Source organism: Labeo rohita, unplaced genomic scaffold (genome assembly GCF_022985175.1).
Source record: "Labeo rohita strain BAU-BD-2019 unplaced genomic scaffold, IGBB_LRoh.1.0 scaffold_321, whole genome shotgun sequence".
NCBI classification, from domain to species: Eukaryota; Metazoa; Chordata; class Actinopteri; order Cypriniformes; family Cyprinidae; genus Labeo; species Labeo rohita.
The window spans coordinates 49,461-74,137 of NW_026129239.1; the positions used below are offsets into that span (position 1 = coordinate 49,461).

Here is a 24,677-nt window from a genome sequence, read left to right on the forward strand (position 1 = left end):
TTATAGCGCCACCAGCTGGCAACAGGAAATGACTTGTCTTACACTAACTCAAGCATACTGTGTTCAATCTGCACCAAACTTCATATATTTGACAAAAGTGCTGGCCTGAACACATCTACATGCCAATATTCAGTTATAGACATAGCGCCACCAACTGGCAGCAGGAAGTTTGGCACATATAAATGACTTTGACATATTCCTCCTAAATTTACTATGTGAAAAGCATAGTGCCCACCATTCGCCACCGATCGGCGGTGAGCCCGGGTGCGAGGGCCCATTCATCGCTGCTTGCAGCTTTAATTTAAATTAAATTCTTCTACTTCGTAACGGGGTTACATACTGTTTATTGTTTTTTGCATGCTATATTTTTAGATATAATGTACTAATTTCTTATAGGTTGAATCTAACCAAAGCCCTGATTTAAGAGCAGGCCTAACAGTTAAAGAAGAAGTCCACTTCCAAAACAAAGACTCACATATAATGTACTCACCCCCTTGTCATCCAAGTTGTTCATGTCTTTCTTTTTTTTTAGTCGTAAAGAAATTATGTCTTTTGAAGAAAACATTTCTGCATTTTTCTCTATATAATGGACTGATATTGTGCCCTGATTTTGAACTTCCAAAATGCAGTTTAAATGTGGCTTCGAACGATCCCAATTGCGGTTGTAAACAATCCCAACCGAGGAAGAAGAAGTCTTATCTAGCGAAACGATCAGTTATTTTCATTAAAAAAAAAAACAATTGAAATACTTTTTAATCTCAAACGCTCATCTTGTTTTACTCTCCCTGAACTCTGTGTATTCTGGCTCAAGACAGTTAGGGTATGTTGAAAAACTCAAATAATATTTTAATTTTTCCTCAACTTCAAAAATAATTTCAAAATCATCCTACATCACTGCAGAAGTACTGATCCAGTCAATCACCCTTAACAAAAAAGGTAAAACAATAATATAGGATGATTTTGAAGTTGAGAGAGAACATGAGATGGGAGTTTTTCAACATACCCTAACTGTCATAAACCGGAAAAAACAGGCAGAGTAAGACAAGACGAGCATTTGGCATTAAAAAGTATATAAATTGTATTATTTTTATGAAAATAACCGATCGTTAAGCTACATAAGACCCTTCTTCCTGGGCTGGGATTGTTTACAACCACATTTGGGATTGTTTGAAGCCGCATTTAACTGCCTTTTGGAAATTCAAAATTGGGGCACCATATGAATATCTTGGATGACAAGGGGGTGAGTACATTATATGTGAATGTTCATTTTGCAAGTGGACTTATCCTTCAAATGTCCTAATAGTCCTATTCATTAAAAAGGAAGCAAACTGCTCTCAGATCAGTTTAGGAATAAATGTAGAGACATGTTTGTACTGATTTTTGTATTAGAAAACAAATTACATTCAACCAGATTCATATGTATTTGTAAGTCCTGTAACAGTATTTTTTTTTTAAAGATTTATCTTTGGCAATTATTTTTGATAGGACAGTATAGCAGTGGCAGGAAACAAAGTGGGAGAGAGAGAAAGGGGGGGTGGGATCAGAAAAGGTCCATCAGACTCAAACTCAGGACACCAGTAGCACTACATGCCAGCACGCTACCCTGCACAAGGCTATCTGCGCTAACCACCTCCCAAATTTTTGTTGCAATCTTCTTTCATGCCACAGTGGTTACTGTTCTCTAATTTGGATCACTGAAAATTTTTCCACTAAAATGTTTTTATACAAAAAATATTAGTAGGATAACCACAGCTAATATTATAATGTATTAGCTGTATAATATACAAAAAATAATAAGAAAACAAACAAATGTCTAGAGCCATGTTCAGGTCTACTGTTAAAAAAAGGGGTGACGATCTTGATTCCATATCTATTTATATGTATATACTGTACATATAAGGGGATAAAAATGCAGCTGAATGCCTTTTTTAGCACCATTTTAAACTTGGTTTAAATTCAGTATTTGCTTCCATTCATTGTGTGTACTTACACAAGTATCATTTAAAAAAGGATGTAAGGTATTAACTTTTTAAATTTCACATTTAAAAATATAGTGTTTAATAATTTCTAAATATTTATTCAAATGAAAAACTTAAAAATGAGTAAACAGGTATAACCTGCAATATTCTAGATACATGTATATTTAGTAAAGAGTCATACAGGTACCTAATAGGTAAACCATGGCATTACAAATGATTTTTTCTTTTTCTTTTTTCTGACCACAGAATGACTCTAATTTGCCTCTTTGTCAGACCTGTGTGTGCCATTTGGACTGTTTGTGTTTGTTTTCCCGGTGTGTGCCCATATTTGGTCTTCCTGTTCCTGTTCTTGTTAATTGTGTCATTGTCTATCATTTGCACCTGTGGTGTTCTGATTGGTTTGTTCTGTGTATTTAAGTTTCGTTGTCCCCTTGGTGTCTTGTCGTTGATTACATTGTTGTTCCGTTTATGTTTTTGTGGTTGCTGTTCCCTGCTGTTTTCCCTGCGTTGTTTCATGTACACTTTGGATTATTCAATAAACTGCACTTATTTGGATCTCCGCTCTTCTCCTGCTTCATCCCTTGCACACGACGACTACGACCGTGACACTCTTTGCATTGGATTTTTTTTTCTCTATTTAACCTTAAATACTACAAGTGATAGAAATATTTAAAAATATGAATATTTTAAGACATGAATGGACCATAATTACTGGACAAATAGTATTTAGTACTAAATAATCTCCTTAAAATATTAAATAAATATCATTGAACTAAAATATAATTTATTTAACTGAAAAATAGTTAAGCTGTATGGCCACATTATAAGTATGCAATACCTGAGGGTTAAATACAAGAAAACCATATTAACGCTTACGAAAATTAACCATGGTTTTATTATAGTGAAAGTGTAGTAACCATGTTTTTTGGAGCATTGATTACCATTTGTATAACCATAGTTTTACTACAAATACCAGGGTTGCCAACTCTCACGCATTTGACATGAGACACGCTTTCAAAGGCTCTGTCTCACACTCTCACTCTGCCTATGTAAATCTCACGCCAAATTGGCAACCCTGCTTGTGAAGTTTCAGCTTTCAAATGTTGTAAGTTTTAATACTAAATTCAAACAATAAATGCCGTTTTGGCACACTTAATGTGGCGTAAATCGTAAAATGTAGCGTTTCTGTTAACACCAGAGCCACTGAAAAACTGATTTTTACGTCGATGACATTTACATTTATTTGAAATACCATGGTTAAACTATGGTTAGTGTAGCAAGACCACGGTTAATTTGTGGTTACCATGGTTTTTTTGGTTTTATTTGTTGTAAAACCATGTTTAATTGTCGTAAGGGTTGCCTCCTCACTCCAGAATAAAATTATACTGTAAATGTCATCGACGTAAAAATCAATGCATACTTACACTCCGTCCACACTTGCTTCCAAACCTGCCACGAGACCTTCTTAAAGGGGTCATCAAGTTCACTTTTTCATGTTGTTTGAACATTAATGTGTGTTGGCAGTGTATGTACAAATCTACCCTATAATGATAAAAATCCATGCAGTTTTTTTTTATTAATCTGTAAAAATAATATCCCCTTTTTCAAATCGAGCCATTCTCAGATGCCTGTGTGCTGTCACACCAACAGAGGCCGCTCCCACGATAGTTGATTGACATGAGCTCTTACCTAAGAACAGCTGTCACAGTCTAGTAACTTTCCTTGGTTTGATGCCAAAGCAGGGATGTAAGTTAGACAAGAATATCTCTGATTGAGCGACTGAGGTGTTGTGTTGCTGGATGTAATAATGAACATAGTGGTCATCATTTACTCCTGACATCTGAGCCGCTGAAGATGCAGTGGATTACGTTTGTTTGTGAAGGGAATGCACCTCCCGATCTACATATATCCGTCTATGTTCGTGTGAATCATTCATGATCCAGCTTCACTTACAACAGAAGTGTGTATAAGCTTTTTTTATGAATCTTTGCGCTCGCCTTTCCTTATAACGTGGTAGTTAGGAAGTTTAGTGGCTAAACCCGGCTAAGTGTGGGTAACGTAAACAAGATCGTCATTCCACAGACAGAAGAGAGGGGCGGGGTGAGCAGAGCTGATTTGCATTTAAAGGAACAACCCCTTAGAATGAGATGATTTTTGCAGAGCTCATTTTGACAAAGTAAAAAGGGTGTTGTTTTACAAAACCATTGTAAATTTTTTAATCAGAGTATATTAGAGACTTTTCATTAAGACCCTAAAGAATCATATCAACTTGTAGAAAATGGGCATCCGATGACCCCTTTAACACTAAGATGTGTGAATGTGGTCAGCAGAGCTGAAAATTCCTCTGTTCTGTCACAAATTATTACAAACATCAAGTATAATAACAGTTAAACGTTTCAAAGGAATGTTGGTCAATATTCTCATAACTGACAGATTGAGAACATGCACTTGACATACTGGACATGTGGTGTAATATAGGAGTCAACCAGAAGAGGGCGATATTTCATTCATGTTGCATGAAATGTGCAGTAAACTGTACCATAGCACTCCTGCATGTGTTTCTTATGGGGTCATAAAACATTAAAGCATCAAAAGCGATGCAACAAATTTCTCTTACTCTCAAGGAGTTTTTTTTGTAAGTTTTTTTTAAGGAATTGATTAAAAGATTTTTTCCTTTTTTTGTTATTTTCCATTGTCTTGAAAAAAACAAAAAGACAAAAACATTGGTGAAGACATTGATTATAACTAAATTATTGGTTATAGTTATTAAAATATATAATTTATAATACTTTTCCATTACTGGTAGGCCTACTTTATTTTAATTTATTTACATCATTAATACTTGCTCACCAATGGATCCTTTGCAGTGAATGAGTGCCGTCAGAATAAGAGTCAGAATTGTGAGTTTAAAAACAACTTGCAATTATGACTTTTTTTCCTGACAATTATGACTTTTTTTCTCAGAATCGCGATGTCACCTCGCAATTCTGACCTTTTTTTTAACAAATGCAAGAAAGTGACAGTAAAGACATTTGTAATGTTACAAAAATATATATTTTTAAATAATTTCTATACTTTTGAACTTTCCATCAAAAATCCTGACAAGAAACAATTTACAGTCCACAAACTTTTGAATGGTAGTCCATATTTAACATATAAAATGAAAAATAATCACAGAAATTAATTTTAGAAAAGACAAACCGCACAATGCAGAATATCTTGAATATTTGTTAGAGAATTTATCAAAATGTTTGTTTGTTTGTTTGTATTTAATGCAATGCCGGCTTCTGTGGCTATTTTGCCAACAAAAATGTATGGCTAAATTATAAAGTTTATAGGATCTTTCCAGGCAGCCCCCTCAATGCTGTGAGTCCAGGATCTTGTGAACTGTGTAGATGGAAGCTTGGTCCAGGTCTTCAGGAGGAGGGGGTTCTGCTTCAGCTCCAGTTGGATCTGTGGCAGAGGGAGAAAACGGTTTTAGAAGGGAGATGGGAAGGTGGGGTGAATGCGGTACCTGGGTGGGAGCTGAAGCTGGAATGTCACATCATTGATCTGCCTCAGGATTCAGAATGGACCAATGTAGCAGGGACTCCTGAGGGACTCAGGTCGTGGGTGGAGAGCCAGACTTGATCCCCTGGTTAGTACATGGGTGCTGCCCTCCTTCTAGCATCGGCGAAACTCTTGTGTCTGCAAACTGCCTGCTGTAGATGATGGTGTGCGGAGTCCCACACTCTCTCGCTCTCTCAAAACCAGCTGGAACATTACAGGGTTTCTCCGTCCAGGGAAACAGCAGAGGCTAATAACCGAGTACGCACTGGAAGGGTGTTAAGCCGGTGGTATCTTGGTGGAGGGAGCTCTGTGCGTACTCTGCCCACGGGAGGAACCTGCTCCAGCTGTGTTGGTCTTCGTGACAGTATGACCAGAGCTCTTGGATCTTTCTCTCAGTCTGGCCATTAGTCTGTGGATGGTAACCGGAAGAGAGGTTAACAGAGATACCAAGTAGCTTGAAGAAAGCTTTCCAGACATGAGAGATGAATTGAGGACCCCGGTCCAACACGATCTCCTCCGGGAGACCGGGATGATGGAATACTTGTTGGAAAAGGTGTTCAGCAGTCTCCAGAGCAGTTGGTAATACTTTGAAAGGAATAAACTTGCAGGATTTGGAAATCTGTCGACTATGACCAGAACACATGTTACCTTCAGAATTTGGGAGGTCTGTAACAAAGTCCACTCCGAGGTGGGACCAGGGCCTCTGCGGGATGGGTAGTGGTACCAGTTTTCCTGTAGTTAATTGACAATGAGAGTTAGACATGACACAGATTGAGCAGCTTTGGACATACCTGATGGTATCACGGTGCATACTGGGCCACCAGTAACGAGTTTGAAGCAGCAAGAGGGTCCGTCTGCTGCCTGGGTTTCCAGAGCCCAGAGATTGGTGAGCTGCGCCCAGAAGGGGTGACGTTGGGAGCGAGGCACGTAGATCTTCCCTTTTGGGCACTCTGGCAGAGCTGGCTCCTGGAGGGTGGCTTGCTGGATCTCCTGGTCCATGTCCCAAATGATGGAGCTGACAATAACGTCCGATGGTATGATGGGTTCTGGTTTGGAGGGTGAATCTATAGAGAACTGGCGTGAGAGGGCGTCAGCTGTAACATTCTTGGATCCAGGACAGTAAGTGATCTTGTAATTGGACCTTGTCAAAAAGAGTGCCCAGTGGGCCTGTATGGGTTTTAAACGTTTGGCTTCATGTAGATATTAAAGGTTTTTGTGATCAGTGATGGTGAATGGATGAGTTGCCCCTACCAGCCAATGACGCCACTCCTCCAGGGCCAACATGATGGCCAGCAGTTCCCGATTACCCACGTCGTAATTTTGCTCCATCAGAGACAGCTTACGGGAGAAGGCGGCACAGGGATGGAGGAGAGAAGACTCGCAGACCGCTTGACAGAGCACCGCTCCAACTCAGATGGTGGAAGTGTCGACCTTAACAGTAAACCTTAAGAGCTTCTGCTATGTACTCCTCCAAAGCCTGCCGCTCCGGGATGGACAGAGGATAAATTCGTCCCTTGGGTAGTTGGGCCCCAGGCAGCAGCTCGATGGCACAGTCCCATGGCCAATGAGGTGGAAGATGGGTGGCTGCTTGCTTACTGAACACATCCTGGAATGCCACATACCCCGCTGGGATTTCCGGAGGGATTTCTGGTTCTGGGCTTTCAACTTGGGTTGAGGCCAGATGAACTGGAACGGGATGTGGTCGAGAGAAGTTGGAAGGACACTGATCATAACATTGTTCACTCCAGCGAATGACGTCACAGGGGTCCCAGCGGAGTTCTGGAAGATGTTGATGAAGCCACGGGCGTCCCAGGATTATGCTCACAGTGGAATCCTCCAGTACCAGAAACCAAATCTCCTCTGTGTGAAACACAAATCTCCAATTTGCAGGGTGATGTAGGGTGAAGAGTGATGGATCTTCCCACGCCCAAGTGGTTTTCCCTGGATAGTCTTTACTGCATGGAAAATATTTAAAGTGTGAAGCAAGTTCTAATTCATACTCTTCATCAAGCCTGCAGATCAACTTCAGATCAGAAACCATTAGAACATTTTTTGGGGTGTTTTAACTGGTTCTGCTGATGGCCTGGACTTCTGAGACTTAAAGTAGGTTCTCTTAAAGTCTATTCATTTAAGAAGTTGTTAAAATGAAGCAAAAAAACAAAACAAAACAAAAAAAAAACGTACATATTTGTGAATATTTTATCTCACCAACAGCTCAAGCATCTCCAATCTCTGACAGGTCGTGTTTCAGTTCATAGACATTGTAACAGCAAACAAACATGTCAAATGTGAACTTTTCCCTTAGGGTTTCAACATCTGTAGGCCAATCTTGTGTGAAACCAGACACTGCTTGGAAAAATAGCTGGAAACCATTTTTGTGTATAGCAAAATGTGAAAGTAAAAATTTGAACTGTCCTTCCTCAGGGTAACGACATGTAAAACTGAATTTTGTGTGAAACCAGATGAGGCTTGGAAAGACTGTGATAGAGAACCTTCAGAAATAAAAATGCAATATATCTGCACAAAATAAGACTGCTACTGCTTTATATAACTGTCCTTTCTAACTGTATACGCTTAGTACAATATTAAACATGAGATGTTATGTTGATGATACTGTCTTTTATTATCAGTATTTATGCTATCGCGGCATATCACGATGCAGTCGATGGAGCATCCATCGGGAAGCATCAACTGGTCGTGAGGTTCCTCAGAGGTGCGAGAAGGATTAACCCTCCTAGACCGCACCTCATACCCTCTTGAGATCTCTCCGTCGCCCTTCAGGGCCTGCGGGGACCTCCCTTCGAGCCGCTGGTTTCAGTCAAGCTTAAGTTCCTGTCACTTAAGACAGCGCTCCTGACCGCGCTCGCCTCCATCAAGAGGATAGGGGACCTACAAGCCTTCTCTGTCAACGAAGCGTGCCTGGAATTCGGGCCGGTTGATTCTCACGTTATCCTGAGACCCCGGCCCGGCTATGTGCCCAAGGTTCCCACCACACCCTTTCGGGATCAGGTGGTGAACCTGCAAGCTCTGCCCCCGGAGGAGGCAGACCCGGCCTTAGCGTTGCTGTGTCCCGTTCGTGCCTTACGGGTTTATGTGGACCGCACCCGGAGCTTCAGACGCTCCGAGCAGCTCTTTGTTTGCTTCGGAGGACAGCAGAAGGGAAATGCTGTCTCCAAGCAGAGGCTGGCCCATTGGGTGGTAGATGCCATCTCCCTGGCCTACAAAAGCCAGGGGGAGCCGTGCCCCCTAGGAGTTCGAGCCCACTCCACTAGGAGTGTTGCCTCCTCCTATGCGCTGGCACACGGCGCCTCGCTAGCAGACATCTGCAGAGCTGCGGGCTGGGCGATAGATTCTATAATCTCCGCGTAGAGCCCGTGTCCTCCCGTGTGTTAAGGTAACATCAGGTAATTTTACGGGAGGCCGGCAGGTGTCGGCTTGCTGCGCCATTCCCACGGGATCCGTGCGCTATTTCCCAGAATGTTCCCTCCGGCGAACCCTGGGTCTTCCATGCCCCGCAGTCTGGACTAGATGCGGAGTAGTCCGTGACTGTGCTCCGACTGGGTCTCCTTCGCCCAGAAGGTTGTGGCAAATGTCTCAGTATTTTTCCACAGTCAGCCAGAAGGCTGTGTTTTCCCTCATATATCTATAACCAGAATAGATATATTCAATTTCTTTATTCCACATGCCTAAACCACATGTGCTTCCCCCCCCAACCCATGCTTCAGTACATCTGGCACCCCTATGGGGCCCCTCTACTGGTCCCTAGGGTGTTGGGAAGGTTACGTATTGACTCCACTTTCTGACACGTCCGCCTGTCAGCACTTGGTGTCTTGCGTAACGCGGCCTTAGGGTTGTGGCCTTTTCCATGGGTCTGTTCCCATATGTAACGTTGTAGTGAAACGACTGAAGGGGAACGTCTAGGTTACGTACGTAACCCTCGTTCCCTGAAGGAGGGAACGGAGACGTTACATCCCCTGCCACAACCCTAGGTCGCGCTGACGCCGGGCTGCGGCTCGGCTCCTCAGCAAAAACCTGATAAGTGGATGCGTGCCGCCATCTTATATACCCGTATGTACGGGGGAGTGGCGTTGCGCGCAAGCTCCACTCGCCAATTACATTGGCCTTTTTTGTAAAGCTCAGAGGTGATTGGTCACTCAAACGAGTTCCCATATGTAACGTCGTAGTGAAACGACTGAAGGGGAATGTCTAGGTTACGTACGTAACCTAGACGTTTCCTGGACTCACAACCACACACAGATTGTTTAATGTAGTATGTTGTTTTAATATTTTAATACAAAAAGCCATTACAAAGATTTTATATCTAAGCTGTTATAGTGATACATACACAAACACATACACTACATATACTAAGATTTGTAATCTTTTTTAAAGAAGCCCTTTCTCACCAAGGCTGCATTTATTTGATCAAAGCACAGCAAAAACAGCAACATTTTGAAATGTTTTTACTATTTCAAATATTTGTATATTTGAATATATTTTAAAATGTAATTCATTCCTGGGATCAAAGCTACATTTTTTAGCATCATTACTCCAGGCTTCAGCGTCACATTATCCTTCAAAAATTGTTTTAATATGCTGATTTGCTGTTCAAGAAACATTTATTATTATTATTATTATCATCATCAATATTTAGGAGTACTTTTTTCAGGATAAATAAAAGATCCAAATAGCAGCATTTTTTGCTTTTGTAACATTTAAATTTTTTTGTTTTTTAAAAAATAGGGGGAATTATAGAAATTAATAATTTTATTTAGCAAGGATGCTTTAAATTGATCAAAAGTGAGGATAAAAACATTTATAATGTTAAAAAAGATTTCTATTTCAGACAAATGCTGTTCATCTGAACTTTCTATTCCTGAAACCTAAAAAAATTCTAATCAGCTGTTTTCAACATAATAATAATAATAATAACAATAAATGAGCAGCAAATCAGAACATTAGAAAGATCATGTGACACTATGATGTAATGATGCTAAAAATTCAGCATTGAAATCACAGGAATAAATAGCATTTTAAAATATATTCAAATAGAAACAGTTATTTTAAATCAGAAAAATATATCAAAAGTTTTACTGTTTTTGCTGTATCTTGGAACAATTAAATGCAGGCTTGTTGAGCAGAAGAGACATTTCTTTAAAACTTTAAAAATCTTTAAAAATCAACTTTTAACTGGTAGTGTACATGTACTTATACAGTCGTTCTCAACTCCAGTTCTCGGGGCCCACATTTTTTTTTTTTTTGCAAATTTTGTATGTTTCTAAATCTGACACTTAGTTCAGTTCATTGATCTTTTTTCCAATGAGCTGATATATACATATGCATATACATATACGCATACATACATATGTATTCTGTATCGTCTTAAAACTAGAATGGCATCCTTGTAATGATTTTTTTTTTTTTTTGTGTTTATGTGTGTGTGTGTGTATTAAATCCTATTTTATTGAAAGGGCAACTAACAGTACCTATATGTAATCAACTATATCTTATATATTCTGTTTCTTTATTTGCATATTTATATGTTAATTTCAGATTCAGATTTTTATGTTATCTTTGTCTGTTGTTTGTTCTGCCAAACTCTACATTACTAAACATGAGATGTTCTGCTGATGAGAGTTATATACCGTCTTCTCCACTATTTATGCTACTTTAATAGACCTACATGAATATGCACATGCACACATTAGAAAGAGTCTGACACCAGGTAGTCTCAGTGCATTTTAATATTTATTTGCATAGATTGAGTGCTAAATAAAGACAGTTTAACATTCAGTTGCTTGAAATAATAATCAGGAGATGCAAAAATACATTTATTAAAAAAGGACAGTTGTATAAAACAGTAACAGTATTAGTTTGTACTTTGTTTGGCCTGCTTTTTTAAATTCTTTTTCTTTTTCAAGCTGCTTCCATCAATTTCTTTATCCAAGGCTCGTCTGGTTTCACACAAAATTCTAAACCTTTTTGTATTGTAACCCTGAGGGGAGAAAGTTCAGATTTTCACATTCACATTTTGCTAGCATTCATAAAAATGATTTTATCATTTGTTTACAATTTAACAGGAGCATATGGCAGTTTTTCTAAATAATATATTTCCCAAACACCAGACACAAAGTAGATGCCCTCATGTTTTCTGATCTGAAGCTGATCTTGAAGCTTTAATAATGAGTTGTGACAGGTGTCCGAGACAATCTGAGTCTGCACCAATGCTTTCGGACGTGATGCTAGATAGGAACTCAGATCTGTGGTTTGATAAGGAAGTGTTCTGCAGTGCCCCTCCTTTTCTCCAAAGCCCACATGGAGAATTACATTTGCTGTGCTGGGTCTGTGCTTTTTGCCCTGTCAGAAAAAGTACAGTTCTGTTGCTGGGATGGTACCCTAAGGTAAAAAAGTGAAAAGGTACAAATATGTACTTTTAAAGTGCATAATATAATTTAATATGTGTCTTTAAGGTACCAATGTGTACCGTTTAGGGGTAAATAAAGTACAAAGATGTACCTTAGGGTACTGCCCCAGAAACAGAACTGTACCTTTTTTTCTGTGCAAGCAGAGATCGTGACAAGATAAAATTCAGGTGTCACAAGTCTACAGCACATCTTTAAACTGTGCAGTTTTTTGTTGATGGCCATTGCAAGAAAGAAAGTTGTACGTCTTTAATTCTAATTAATTAACACTTTAACATGTTAATTAATTAGTTATCAAAAAATAATGTTAAAATATTAGGGTTAATAATAATTAAAATATTTTAACACACTCCATACTCTATTACATATATACAAAGTTTTATGATCAGAAATTAATAATGTGACTTAGGCAGCACCTATATTTTATAGTTTCACTGGAAACCATTTAAAATAAGGTTAATTTTCAATAAATAACATTAACAAAAATAATAAATAATGTTACAAATGTAGTGTTTATTGTTAGTTCAAGTTAGTTAATACATTCACTAATGTTAATAAATGATACCTTATTTTAAGTGTCATGTTTCACTATCATCAGCTATTTAATTATTATTTATTTTTTAATAAGAAAATGTATTATTTGTGGAATGGGCTGTGAAGCAAGGGGCACCAGGTAAAATCTTGCCTAGGGCAGCAAATTGGCCAGGGCCAGCTGCTCTTGCTGGCAAATGTGATGCAGGGCAAGAAATGCAGTAATGCCCTAAATGTAAAAATAAAATGGCCCATATGTGTTTTGTCTCATATTTAAAAACACATATCACAACGACAGCAACAGCAATATGACACAATATATATATATTTTTCTGAGAGTGTGCAAGCAGAGATCGTGACAAGATAAAATTCAGGTGTCAAGATAAAATTCATATATAAAATTATAAATTATTATTTTTGGAAGTTCTCAGAATGTTGTATTAAGATGTAGATGTTGTATTAACATTCTTGTTTGGTTCTAAGAACGTTATTAAAAGTGTTTTTTTGAATGTTTCAGTCTCTCGTTATATTAATGTTCTAAGAACGTAATTTAAAACGTTATTAGAACGTTCCATTCCCTATTATATTACTGTTCTTAGAATGTTCTTTTTAGGTTATATTTTTTTGTAACCATAAAATAATATTCCCAGAATGTTGCAAGGTGGTTGTTGTTAAATAGCCTAGAAATAACTTGCTGAAAACATTCCCTAATGGTTATTTTCTTTTTTTTTTTTTTTTTTTTTCTCAGAATTGAGATATAAACTAACTTTTTTCCTCATAATTCTAATTCTGTGCAGTGAAGGGGTGTTGTTGGAATGAGAGTCAGAACTGCGAGTTTATTCTAAGGAAACAAATCAAAATTATAAAATATAAACAATTCTAACATTTTTTCTATCACAAATGCAAGTTTATTTCTCACAATTTTGATTTTTTTTTCAGAACTGTGTGGTACAGATACTACAAAATGAAATTCCAGGACTTTCAAGGAGTTCAGAGATCTCACTTATTGAACGTATACTCACTTATATGTATTCCGTTTCAAATTCTTGAAAAGAAATGGATAAAAAAAAATCTACTAATAAGAAAACGGCAAAAACAAAGTGAAGCACGTTAGTAATGGAGTGAGGAGTGAAGTATTACTACTGAAATATTACAAAGTATACTATAGTAAAACCACTGTTAATTTTCTCGAAGGGATTTGTATTTGTGTATACTTTCTTTTTTTCTTTTTATAGCTGTACTACATATTTGATGTACATAAACATAAATTAATATTTTGATGTTATCTACTGTTTAAGAAAAAAAATCAGCAACAAAGGATTCATGAAAGTTCTCAGAAATCCTGATCTGAAACAAATTTATAATTTCATTGGAGCGCTTCGAAATAATGAATAATTTTGTGACCCAATGGTTTAACTGATTCAGAGTTTCAAAATGCTCCATTTCACCTATTTTCATCACATCATTATGTGCTTTTTAAAATCGTTATGATGTTGAAAGTCAAAAATGCATGACTCTTTTAATTTGAACTATTTTTTGCTAGCAAATTGCTTGAAATGAATCATAAGGGTTTAATCACTGCATACATAATACTAAGCATATCTCGTACCTAATTGAGTCACACTTTACACTTACAAAGCAAGTTAATGTTTCTCATGTCACTTACTAAAGAAATAAAAAATAACACACTGCTGGTGGTTCCTCAGGGGTTTTGATGTTCTGCTGAATCAGGTCGGTTTATGGTTCATTCACTTTAATTTGGATTAGTCATAATATTTTAGCAGGTCTGCATTAGTTGTGAGCTGATACAGATATACAGACATATTCATACACATTTTAGTAGAGTATTTACTAGGGGTGGAGCCGAACCCGAATACGGTATTCGGAAAGGCACAAATAGCGTATTTTTTACAAATACTTATTTCGAACAAATACTTAAAAAAATATTTGTATTCGGGAACAAGAAAAACTTTATATCAAAAAGCTGCGTTTCCTCATGAGACCGCAGTGCATGCCCGCATGATTGAGTGAGTGAGTGACATTCAGGAGTCGGAGGGGTTGGGGGCAGGGCTCGAAATTGCGACCGTTTTGGTCGCATATGCTCCCAAAATTTAATCTGCGCGACCTCAAAATATATTTGGAAGCATTTGTGCGAGTGCGAGAAATCGTTGTGGAAAAAATATATCTAAACTACGACCTATGCTATCAATGTCAAATGCTGAAACATTAATTCATGCGTTTATGACCTCACGGTTAGATTATTGTAATGCTTTATTGGGTGGTTGTTCTGCTCGCTTAATAAACAGAATCCAGCTGGTCCAAAATGCAGCAGCTAGAGTTCTTACTAGAACCAAAAAGTATGATCATATTAGCCCGGTTCTGTCTACACTGCACTGGCTCCCTATTAAACATCGTATAGATTTTAAAATCTTGCTAATTACTTATAAAGCCCTGAATGGTTTAGCTCCCCAGTACCTGAGTGAGCTCTTATCGCATTATAGTCCCTCACGTCCGCTGCGTTCTCAAAACTCTGGCAATTTGATAATACCGAGAATATCAAAATCAACCGCGGGCGGCAGATCTTTTTCTTATTTAGCACCCAAACTCTGGAACAATCTACCCTACAATGTTCGGGACGCAGACACACTCTGTCAGTTTAAATCTAGATTAAAGACCCATCTCTTTAACCTTGCTTACACATAACAAATCCACATTCTTATAATTCAAATCCGTTAAAGGATTGTTAGGCTGCACTAATTAGGTCAACCGGAACCGGGAACACTTCCCATAACACCCGATGTACTCGGTGCATCGTCAGAAGAATGGCATCTACGCTAATATTAGTCTGTTTCTCTCTTATTCCGAGGTCACATTAACCACCAGATCCAGTCCGTATCCAGATCAGATGGTCACTGCAGTCCCCCGGATCCAGTCCGAACCCAGCCCAGACGGTGGATCAGCACCTAGAGACGACCTCTACAGCCCTGAATGTCAGCGGAGTCCACATCAACTAGATGAGCCCCAGAGACGGATCCACATTAAAGACCACATCACCTAGACGGCTGTCGGCACAAGACCACGGGAACTTTGGCCAGAGGAGAACTGGCCCCCCGACTGAGCCTGGTTTCTCCCAAGGTTTTTTTCTCCATTTGTCACCGATGGAGTTTTGGTTCCTTGCCGCTGTCGCCTCTGGCTTGCTTAGTTGGGGACACTTTCTCTTAACACAATATTGCATTTTATTTTATTGTTTTTGATTAACTACCTTTACCTATAATGTGAGTGTTTAATGTTGCCTTTGGTTTGCCTTGATGTACTGTTTCCTATTTAATACTGTACAGCCGCCTTGTCACAATTCTGTATTGTTAAAGGCGGTATATAAATAAAGGTGACTTGACTTGACTTGACTTGACTTGGTGCGACTTGTTTTTATTTCTTTACAAAACTTTCGCTAGCCAAACTACTGCCCAGACTGCTGTGAGCTGATACAGTGAAAGTTTCGCCGTACTCTCCAACATTACATAACTAATTAAACTTGATCTGTACATTCTTAACTTTAATGCAGATTTTAGATATTAGCCGTCAATCACTCCCTGTCACTGACACTGCGCTCCGCTCAAACTCGGAACCGGCCGTTTTTTTCTCTCTTAACCAACCTCTGATCCAGATTTGCACAAACTACATTGCAGTTAGGGGTGTGTGATATGACGATTTTTGATTGTGGACAATTAAAATGTCTCCACAATCTGCTTTTGAAAAAATATACTATATTTTGTGCTGCAGCGCACATTCTGTCAGACGCAATTCTGGCGCCTCCGTCTCAATATACTGTACAACGCGGCATACATTCACATCAAATGATAACTCCACTCACGCAGGGCGTAATTTCCACCGGGGACACATTTTTTAAAGATCCCGTTTGTGCAGTGGCGGTTCTACACGGAGGCCTAGGGAGGCCCGTGCCTCTGTAGACATGTCCCTGGCCACCCCTGTGGCCCCCCCGTGCTGACCAAATAAAACAATTATGAATTTATTAAGATTTTACACACGAGCGCCAAAAGCGGAACTAATGCGACGCATCGTTCTACACGGGTAAGAGCGGCGCACCGAAACACTGTGGCGCTGCTCGGTGAATGAGAGCGCAGCAACAACTAACTACTCTTGATAGAGGAGCTACGATTCATTTCTCCTGTTGCAAGAGTCGAAGGTAAGCGAAACAATTTCATCTCGTGAGTGACTTGTTGTTCTTGCACATAACCGTGTTACTTTTGTTTTTCACACTGATAATGAAATCAAGTTTGTAAATGGCTGGTTTCGAGATGTTTAAAAGCTTGGTAACACTTTTACATTTGTTACTGTATTTGTTAATCTTTGTTAACGTTAGTTAATAAAAATATACAGCTGTTCATGTTAGTTCACAGTGCATGAACTAATGTGTACTGTACTGTATTTATCATTTTTTTTTATGGCCCTACCTCTTTTGCACCTGCACTCACTCGTGTACATAATAAATGTTTGTATGATTTTAAAGTAAAATAAAGTTTATAATCTTTAAATATCATTTGTTGTCATTTTTTAATGTGCCCCTCTGGTTAAACACTGGCCCCTTCTTGGCCCCCCCTAGTAAAATTTGTCTAGAACCGCCACTGCGTTTGTGTCCCACCACTTTTAAATTGCTTTGTTAAATTAATGTCTTGTATAGACGCTCAGCACCGCAGAGAGTTTAGCGCCATCGTTAAAACGAAACCGAAAGTAAAACGCGCGCGCGCATTCAAAAGCTATTTTAATACCCCACGTTTAGAGAGCGACTCCCCAGTTAACCTTAGCTGCTGAGCCATCTCTTGGTCCTCCACCAGCCAAAAAAGTGTGTAGAAGTGTAACGCAAAAAAACTGGATTTTTACGCCTATTTTGAATTTTACTCGAATACAAATACAAATACTTTTCCCTCCTCAACAAATACAAATACAGATACAAATACCGGCTGCTTTGCACACCCCTAGTATTTACATATATGCCATTTACTGCACATGAAAATGAGGGTACATATCATAAACAACAACTACTACAACAACAACAGGCCAACAGTGCAGAGATCTTAATTTTTATCAGGCTAAGATGCTAATATGCACCACCCGGGAAAACCGGATGTTTTTGTTCTGAATAGTTTTTTTTTTTTTTTTTTTTTTACCAGCGTTATCTAAACCACTATAGTGGTATTTTTATACATGAAAACATATTACATAAGACTTGTGTGGGAACTAGATTAAAAAAAAAAAATATATATATATTGTATTTAGGCAATACAGTAATCATCTAAATAGAAGTAAAATATATAGTAAAAATCTATAGAAAATCATTTGAATTTTATCTAAATGATTATTCTCTAAATTTGTATTTATCTAGATTTATTTAATTATTTAAATAGACATTCTGTACATTCAAAATACATTATTTTTAATTCCTGAATTTGATTATTTATTTATGTATTAATAGAATATTTATGTAAATATAAAATAGAAATAGAATAAAATAACTAATATAATAATGATTTTGCAATTTGAGTATGAGAGATGTATACGAATGAATGTGTATACAGTACATGTACAGTCATGTGAAAACGTTTGGACACCCTATTGAATTCCATGGTTTTCCGTATCAGGACATCATTTAAAAAAACTGGTCCTTGGCTGGTCTTAAAATTTTGAAAATAAAACCTCAGATGAACAAAAACACATGGGAAATTGCAGCGTGTCATTATTTACTGAACAAAAATAAAGCCAAAATGGAAAAGCCATGTGTGACAAAGTATGGACACCCTTACTGTTAACACTGGAATTAAGAGGGTAAATAACAGTCGAGCGCTGCTAATCAAATACCTTTGATTATCTGATCATCAGCAAGTCTAAGCGCCTCTATAAAAGCATAAGCTTTGGCAGTTTTCTGGTCTGGAGCCTTCAGGCCTGTGTTAACACAATGCCAAGGAGGTAAGACATCAGCAATCATCTCAGAGAACCAAATGTTGCTGCCATCAATCTGAGAAGAGTAACATGGCCATTTCCAAACAAACTGAGGTTTATTCACAAGTGGGAGACATTCAAAACAGACACCTCTCCTTCCAGGAGTGGACGTCCCAGAAAATTCACCCCAAGATCAGACCGTGTAAAGCTCAGAGAAATGGCAGACAACCCAAGAACTACACCTCAGACTCTACAGGCCTCAGTTAACATGTTAAATGATAAAGTTCATGACAATACAATTAGAAAAATATGGGACAAAAATGGCATCTTTGGAAGGCTTGGCAGAAGAAAGCCTCTTCTATCTAAAAAAAACCAAGGACCTGGGCACCTCACAGTCATCGAGTTGCCCATGAACTTATCTGTATATCAAAGTATTATAGAGCCAAATGGGAAGGCATCTGTCCGACATCTGAAGTTGGGCCAAAATTGGGTTATGCAACAGGACAATGATCCCAAGCACACCAGCAAATCTGCAACAGAATGGCTGAAAAGAAAAGAATCAAAGTGTTGCAATAGCCCAGTCCAAGTCCAGATCTCATCCTGGCTCAAATGCTGTGGTGAGAGCTGTGCATAAGCAAATGCCCACAAACCTCAATAAACTGGAGCAACGTTGAAAAGAAGAGTGATCCAAACTCCTCCAGAACGATGTGAGAGACTGATAAAGTCACACAGAAAATGAATGCTTCAAGTTATTGCTGCTAAAAGTGGATCTACAAGTAATTGACTCATAGGGTGTCCTAACTTCGTCACACATGGCCTTTCCATCTTGGCTTTATTTTTCTTAAATAAATAATGACACTGTGTGATATGTCATGTGATGACGTTTATCTGAGGATTTATTTTCCAAATTTTAAGACCTGCCAAGGACCAGACAATTTTTTATTATGTCCTGATACAGAAAACTATGAAATTCAATAGGGTGTCCTAACTTTTTCACATGACTGTATATAAATATATACAGTAATCATCTAAATAAGTAAAAGTATATATTTATAATCTAAAGACATTAATTAGAATTAATTTTCTTAATTTATATTTATCATAACTCATTTACTTGACTTCAATTATTTATCTAAATAAAATAAAATATAGAATAAAAATTAGAGTAGACATTCTGTACATTCAAAATACATTATTTTAATGGCTGAATTTATTTATTTATTTAATAAATGAAAATGTATACAAATAGTATAAAATAACTAATATAATAATGAAGTAATGAATGTGTGAATGACTGTGTTTTATGTGAGTGTGAGAGATGAATCTGAATGAATATGTATAAATTTGCATATATATATCACTACTTGTGTCATATTGCTCTTGCTGCCCTTGTGATATGTGATTTGAATATGAGACAAAACACATACAGGGCATTTTATTGTACCAATATCTTGAAATTTAGGGCATTACTGCATTTGTTGCCCTGCATCACATTTGCCAGCCGTCAACTATATGAAATACAAGATGACGTACAGGTCTGAGGATGGGGCCAGTGCATTAAAATATTTTAATCGCATTATTTTTTCATAACTAATTAATTAACATGTTGAAGTGTTAATTAATTAGAATTAAAATATGCATGACTTACTTTCTTGTAATGGCCATCAACAAAAAACTGCACAGTTTTACGATGTGCTGTAAACTGGTGACACCTGAATTTTATCTTGTCAGGAAAGTTTATTTCTCGCAATTCTGACTTTTCTTTTTTTCAGAACGTTGTGATATAAACAGGGTTTGTAAAGATACTATAAAAATGAAATTCCAGGACTTTCAAGGAGTTCAGAGATCTCACTTATCGAACAATGTATTCCATTTTAAATTCTTGAAAAGAAATGGAGAAATAAAAATCTACTAATAAGAAAATGGCAAAACTAAAGTGAAGCACATTAGTAATGGAGTACGGAGTGCGTTAAAATATTGTAATCGCATTATTTTTTGATAACTAATTAATTAACACGTTAAAGTGTTAATTAATTAGAATTAAAGACGTACACCTTTCTTTCTTGAAATGGATATCAACAAAAAACTGCACCTGAATTTTATCTTGTCACGATCTCTGCTTGCACACTTTCAGAAAAAATAGGTACAGTTCTGTTGCTGGGGCAGTACCCTAAGGTACAAAAGGGAAAAGGTACATCTTTGTACTTTATATACCCCTAAACGGTACACATTGGTACCTTAAAGACACATATTAAATTATATTATGCACTTTAAAAGTACATATTTGTACCTTTTCACCTTTTTACCTTAGGGTACCATCCCAGCAACAGAACTGTACTTTTTCTGACAGCACAAAAAGCACAGACCCAGCACAGCAAATGTGATTCTCCATGTGGGCTTTTGAGAAAAGGAGGGGCACTGCAGAACACTTATAAAACCACAGATCTGAGTTCCTATCTAACATCACGTCCGAAAGCATTGGTGCAGACTCAGATTGTGTCAGACATCTGTAACAACTCATTATTAAAGCTTCAAGATCAGCTTCAGATCAGAAAGCATGAGGGCATCTACTTTGTGTCTGGTGTTTGGGCTGGTCCTGCTGATGGTCTGGACTTCTGAGGCTTCACGTAAGTTCTCTTAAAGTTCTTTTAAGACAAAATTATTATGTATATAATATATAAAGTTGAACATAAATTTAAAGTGATTTAAAATGGATCAAATTAGAAACAAAATCATTGTACATCCAGGTACCATAGTAGAGGCTTTGCATGTTACTCAGTGAACTTTGTAATCCTCAGTAAGCAACCAAACACGTATTGAAAAATCTTGAAAGAACCTAGAAACTGTCACGGCTGTGTGTTGAATGAGACGAATCACGACAACGTAATATAATGAAAAGTCTTCAATAAATTCCACAAACAGTAACTCCAGACAAGAACAGAAAGGAGCCAACATAACTTTAACAGCAGACAACTAAACAATGAACAGAATCCAACTTATAAAGGAGTGCTAACCATACAAAGACAGGTGTGGGTGATTAACCAATAATGACTTAACAAGGAACGGAACAGGAAAAACCATATATGGACACAAGAGGGAGAAACCAACAAAACAGTCCAACGGGGGTGTGACAAAGGGTAAAACCAACACAAACACTCCAAGGAGTATGACAGAAACAAACCAATATGCTGATTAACCAGTCAGATAGGGTTAGATAAGAAGAATTGTCCTTCACAAAGCCTAAAGTCCTAGAAAAGACCTTTATTTTGAAAAATGAGTAATATCTGCACATATTTATATTTAACATATTTTATACAGGGATGGATACGGTCAGTTAGAAAATTAGAAAGTTAGAAATTTTAACAAAACATTTTATTTCACCAACAGCTGCTGCTGATGTAATTCCTAAGAAGTGCTGCTTCAGATATGTTGACTTTGAAATCCCAGCCAAAAAAATTTTGAGTGCTGAGACGACAGATTCACATTGCCCTCAAGCAGGCATTGTGTAAGTATTTAACTCTAAAATATATTATTTAGAAAAATTGCCATATGCTCCTGTTAAATTGTAAACAAATGATAAGATCAATTTTGTGAACACTAGTGTAATAAATTTCGCTTTCGCCAACCTAGGGAGGTGAAATACGGTAGTGATGGGCACTCATGTCACAGCTGACATTATGATTCTTGGATCACGTGTCAATTGATGTGTGGTTATGAGTACATCACATAAGAAAGATTGGTGGGATCTCTAACTTGTAGAACCTCTTCTGTATTATCAACCCAAGGAAGACACAAGTTGTAATAAAATAACTTTTATTAACAAGATAGACAAGAGTAATCAACAACTACTAAATGAATACCATGAATGAAGAAGGAATAAAGTGCATAAGATGCATAAAAAGCAAGTGATTATGTTGGGAGTTGCTATATCAGAGCTACATTATCTGGAAAGATAAACTGTTCCTACTCTGAAACAAATAAGGTGAATAACCTTACTATGCATCAAACAAATATGTGTAATTTGTTATCAACTGCAATCAGCTATATAATACCTAATGTAACTTAGAAAATCATATACTGATAATATACAACAATGCCAAGGTCTCTGGAAGAGGTTTGGAAGTGATATTTACGTTCGCTGTGGTTGAGTGAACAGTCCAGTGGCGGCGACTTCTTCCACTGGTTGCACTGGTGGCAGTACAGTGGGGAAAGGAGCAGGAATCCGTTTCGACAGCCTTGAAGATGAAGCGCTGTGGGATGCTGGTCTCCTGGAGCACCGAGGGTCCTAAGATCTGGAACACGCAGATGTGGTCCTGGAGTAGGTGCTGAAGGTCCTTAGCTTGGAACACGCAAGCAAAAGTACCTGAAGTGAAGGATTGCTCGCCGGGGCTTAACCTGTTGCAAATGTCTGTGTGTCTTCTGCCTCTCTGGGCTAGAGACTCAGAACTTGGTCAATCCACTTTGTCTCTCTAGGATGGAGACTCAGGATGCTGCATCAATTGTTGTCTTGCTGGATAAAAGACTCTGAACATAGATTATCTCTTTCCTCGCAGGCTAGAGGCTCAGAATGTGGTCGTATCTGTTGCTGCCTCAAAAGCTGGAGACTTGGACTTGGTATCTGTTGTTGTCTCACCTTTGCAGGCCGGAGACTCAGAACGGGGGTTGATCTGTTTCTGTCTCATCCCTTACAGAACCGAGACTCAGAACTGTGTATCTGTTACAGTCTTTCTGAATGGGGAAGTTGTTGTTCTGTTACAGTCCTTTCCTTTGCGGGTCTCAGACTCAGAACACAGGTTTGTTCTGTTGGTGTCTTTTCCTTCACAGGTAGCAGACTCACAACGGAGGTTGATCTGTTAACGTCCCCTGGATGTGCCGGAGACTCAGAACGGGGTGTTTCTGTTGTGTCTTTCCCCTATGGGATTCAGACTCAGAACAGAGGTTTTTCTGTTAACGTCCCCTGGACGTGCCGGAGACTCAGAACAGAGGTGTTTCTACTATTGTCTCACCCTGACGGGCAGCAGACTCAGAACAAGGAGTGTCTTTTGGAAGGGTACCTTTATCTCCTCCTCATTGGAAAGGGATTGCAATTTGGCGCTTCTCCATTTCCATGCTGTGATTAGCTGGTTCCATCAGAGTGGGGGGGACACGTGGTTGCCCACCCTTCCTTCCTCCTGTGGAATGTATTTGCACAGTCCAAACACAAAGCTAGAAAAGTGTCACTAAAGTTTTAGCGGTGCATTTCTCACTTTCCAAACCATAACCAGAATGCATTTGGCAATGTCACGAACACATTAAGTCCAAACATGATGGGGAAAGATTGAACTGTCATGCATGTATTCATTGGTCCATTAACAGCTAAGTTTGTGTAAGATGTTGCACTACACGTTGCTGTCATAAGGAATACTTATTTCTCTGAATAAGTATAAAATGTGTGTTGTAGTGTGTATCAGTTTTAAGGTTTGAAAACATAGTTATGAATGGATTTGGATGGATCTCCATGATCTCTCTTAGTTTCAGCCACTGCTGCTGCATCTGGAGGTCCTAAGGAATTTTTATGGTCGGTCACAGGCCAAACCATTAGGAATCAGTCTCAAGGTGGGTGAAGGGCACAAACTGCATTTTGACCAATAGGAAGTTCTGTCCTTCCCCGGCTTTGTACCAAAGGTGGTCTTCTTGCGCTCTAAGAGATGTCTGGCTGTTGTCCTGGCATCTTTATCTGATGCCGTTGGACAGTTAGTTTATGTTAGTTCACCAAGATCCAATCAAAATGTAGCAAACCTATGTCCAGTATTGTGGTCAGGGAGGGCTCCTGCCATAAACTGGGCCCTGGAATGTGCTGTCCACTACACTAGCAAAATGTAAATGTGAAATTTAAACGTTTTCCCCTCAGGATTACGACACAGAAAGGTTTAGAATTTTGTGTGAAACCAGACGAGCCTTGGATAAAGAAAGTGATGGAGCATCTTGAAAAAACAAAAGCAGCTTGAAGAAGAAAAAGCAGCTTGAAAAAAAGTACAATAATAGTGAACAAAAAAAAAAAAAAAAGTGAACAAAATAATACTGTTATTGCTTTACACAACAGTCCTTTCTTAATAAATGTATTTTTGCATTTCCTGATTAATATTTCAAGCAACTGAATGTAAAACTGTCTTTATTTACTGCTCAATCTATGCAAATAAATATTAAAATGCACTGAGACTACCTGGTGTCAGACTCTTTCTAATGTGTGCATGTGCATATT

The 24,677-nt window shown here is 38.1% G+C and overlaps 1 protein-coding gene across 1 annotated transcript in view; it reads left to right on the plus strand.

The window, feature by feature from the left end:
* LOC127160301 (C-C motif chemokine 4 homolog) overlaps window positions 1-24,448 on the plus strand; it is a 39,949-nt gene extending 15,501 nt beyond the window's left edge. Inside the window, exon 4 of the mRNA XM_051102964.1 lies at window positions 24,431-24,448. Coding sequence (XP_050958921.1) covers window positions 24,431-24,442 — 12 coding nt within the window. The 3' untranslated portion in view covers window positions 24,443-24,448. The remainder of the gene's footprint in view (window positions 1-24,430) is intronic.
* Window positions 24,449-24,677: the final 229 nt, after the last annotated feature.